Genomic DNA, 3252 nt, shown 5'->3' with positions numbered 1-3252 from the left:
TATATATATATATATATATATACACACACACATATATTTATATGTAGTTTTCACATGTCCACCCAGTTATACTAAAGTAAAATTAACAAGTAAAACTGAATATAATATATAATATGATTTTTGATAGATGTAGAGTATGTGAAATTACAGAATTTGTTAGAAAATAACGAACATCAACCTCACATAGGTATTGCTTTCATTGTCAGAACATAAAAATTCTACTCTCATCTTGGTTTTTAGGAATATATTAATTGTAAGTATAGACACCATGTGGTATGTCAGATCTGAGGAAATTATTAGAATTTAAAACTTATTAGAGTTTAAAATTCTTCATTCTCCTTCCATCCTCAGGATACCACCCATTCTTCTATGATTCCTCAAATCTAAGGTGGACCTAGAATTTTCTACCTAATTATCCCCAAAATGAACAATTCCTTTGCATCCCCCTTGCTGGAAAGTACTGTTGATTTGATCCATGAAAATGTCACTTGGCTTCCATCAATGGAAGATCAAAGCTGGAATAACACCTGTGCAAATGGCACCGAGGTCCCGGGTCCAGAGTGTGGAGGGCCAACAGGAATGTATGGAAAATGGCTGGGGCGCAAACCCCACCTTATCGTGAAGATTGTGCTGTGTTTCGCATACGCAGTCATCATAATGATATCTCTCTTTGGAAACTCGCTGGTGTGCCAAGTTTTCATCAAGCACAAGGAAATCAACAAATCAACAGGCCTCCTCATCTTCAACCTGGCAATTTCTGACATACTGATAATTCTGTTCAACAGTCCATTTGCTCTGGTGAGTAACTTCATTGGGTTGATTTCAGCCCAGAGTTGAGGCTGTTTCAAGGATGGTGGTGGGATTAAGAGGAAAAGGGACATATGAACTTGCTTCAGATGCCCCAGGAGACAATTTGTTTTAACTGCAAAAAGGCTTGAGGATGATATCTGAGTTATAGCTAACCTTCCTTTTTGCTTCTTTCCCAAGGCCCGATTCCTGAGTGGACAATGGCTCTTTGGCAGGATCATGTGCCACGTCAGTCGATTTGCGCAGTACTGCTCCCTCCATGTCTCTACTTTAACTCTCATGGCTGTTGCTGTGGACCGTCACCGGGTAAGGTTTCCGAATGGCAATTAGAATGCAAGGGGAGGGGGAATGGGCGGTACTCAAACAGATTAGACCCCTCCTCCATTGGGCTGGCTTTAAGGATAAAGGTATGCTTTGGGAGTGGTTTGCAAAACTTTTCCCTACCTCTACACAACTTTTCCTGCAGCTGAATGCCATTTAAAGTTCAGAGTTTCCAGAGCCATGCATCTTTTAATGTGTAAATCTCCTTAAATCTAAGTGTTTAAATTGGAATTAAATTGTTTTAACAGTTTAGGTATATTATGCAATCCACGTAGAAACTCTTCAATCAGTTTTTGCTCATACAAATGACACTGACCTAAGCTGATAACCAGAGGAGTATTGTTTCTCTTTTCCAGGTGATTCTTCACCCAATGAAACCAAGACTGACACATTCCCAGTGCCTATTGATTGTTGCCATAATCTGGGTTCTTGCTGTGCTTCTTGCTCTTCCGCATGCAATTTATCAGAATCTCTTCATTTTCATTGGCATGTAAGTCAGACCAGTTATATAATGGGTAATTTACCTTTTACGTCCCAGAGCCCCAAAGGAAGTTGACATTTGAAAAGACCTTGGTTGCATTCCTGTCCCCTTCCAACTCTCCTCAACAAAGAATATGAAGCTTCTAATTCTAATGCATACTAATTGAACCAAGACAATGGCCACCAGGTTAGAAATACTGGTTATTAAGGATCTGGTTTGCTTTACTTTGACCTCTGCCTGGAGCAGTCCTATAAGAGAGACTATTCTAATTCCATACCTGAATTTAAAAGTGAAGAAATTATGATTTTAAGATTAGAGGTGGTGGGATTTACTTAAGGACACATGGAGTTAAAGCTGAGACTAGAACCCGAGTCTCATTCAATTAGTCATATTTATCATAACTTCCTTGGCTTCTGTTCTAGGGATGGAGCTGTCAGCAGCCACTGCCTCCCCTCTTTCCCTGGATTCAGCAATCGATTTAGGAAGTACGTCGACCTTGGGACATTTATCTTGCTGTATGTTTTGCCCCTTCTGGTGATTGTGTCAGCATATTCTCATCTAGGGAAGAGGTTGTGGGTCCAGAATGCTGTCGGTGATGCATCTGCTCGTCAACTTATGACACACTACCAGAAGAGGAGGAAGAGCATCCGGATGCTGATTCTTATTGTAATGGTTTTTGCAGTATGTTGGTTTCCACTCAATTGCTATGTGGTTCTTATTTCTAGTGCAGGTGTAGATGCTGAGAGTGTGCTTTTCTATGCTTTCCACTGGTTTGCCATGAGCAGCACTTGCTACAACCCTTTCATCTACTGCTGGCTCAACAGGAGCTTCCGTGCCAAGCTCAGATCTATATTAGCTTGGTGCACGGAATGCCTGTTGATGCGAAGGAGCACCCCGGTTGAGCAAATGCAAGTTCAGGAGAGTCATGAGCTCCAGGAGCTCCAGACATCTTCACTACTACGCGTACCTCTGGCCATGCCAGAGCCCCCAGTACTTGAGGATCCCAGCGTGGCTACGGGGGATGACAATTCCCAAATCTCTGTGCAGGGAGACTGGGATGATCCTGATGCAGACATGTCCCTGGATGATGAGGAGGAGTGTGAAACCCCAGATCCTTATTTCACTGTCCAAGTGAATGATTCTGTGAGAAGAGAACACATGACCCCTTGAAATTTTGTTTAGATTGAGTACCTGGGCAGATGTTCTTCATGGTATTGCAGCCGAGAGTATCCTTGAGGCCCCAGTCATGACCATTCCATTTTTCTCCCTGGGAAATTTGGCCCACCCTCTTGGCCCAGGTCAGATATTTTACAATCAATATGGTAAGGACAAATCAACCACAGATTATATAGTCCTTAAACAACATTGAGAGAATCAAATGTTTTCCTATCATGTACAACTTCATAGGTTGATGATTCTGAGTCCTGGAATCAGGGTAATCATACAGTACCTGATTGGGCCACTGTACCATTACAGAGGCAACTGTCACAAACAAATATATCCTGCACAAGTCTATTGCTTTACTTACTTGCTTTAGAGATGGGAAGTGTTGAGATTCGTTTCCCCAATTGACTTATTTTGACTCCAGTTTTGATCTGTAATTACCATTAGTACTTGAACATAGTAAGATTAAGGAATTATGA

General features: G+C 41.5%; 1 protein-coding gene across 1 annotated transcript; it reads left to right on the top strand.

The window, feature by feature from the left end:
* Window positions 1-423: 423 nt before the first annotated feature.
* Window positions 424-2779, top strand: LOC122120645 (probable G-protein coupled receptor 83). The gene is made up of 4 exons (XM_042694885.1): window positions 424-798; window positions 988-1113; window positions 1485-1618; window positions 2032-2779. The coding sequence occupies exons 1-4, from the start codon at window positions 424-426 to the stop codon at window positions 2777-2779; spliced, it is 1383 nt and encodes a 460-aa protein (XP_042550819.1).
* Window positions 2780-3252: the final 473 nt, after the last annotated feature.

Source organism: Dipodomys spectabilis, unplaced genomic scaffold, assembly GCF_019054845.1.
Source record: "Dipodomys spectabilis isolate Male_0828 unplaced genomic scaffold, ASM1905484v1 ptg000176l, whole genome shotgun sequence".
Taxonomy (NCBI): domain Eukaryota; kingdom Metazoa; phylum Chordata; class Mammalia; order Rodentia; family Heteromyidae; genus Dipodomys; species Dipodomys spectabilis.
The sequence above is the reverse complement of the archived record's forward strand: the minus strand, read 5'-3'. Positions and strand labels throughout refer to the sequence as shown.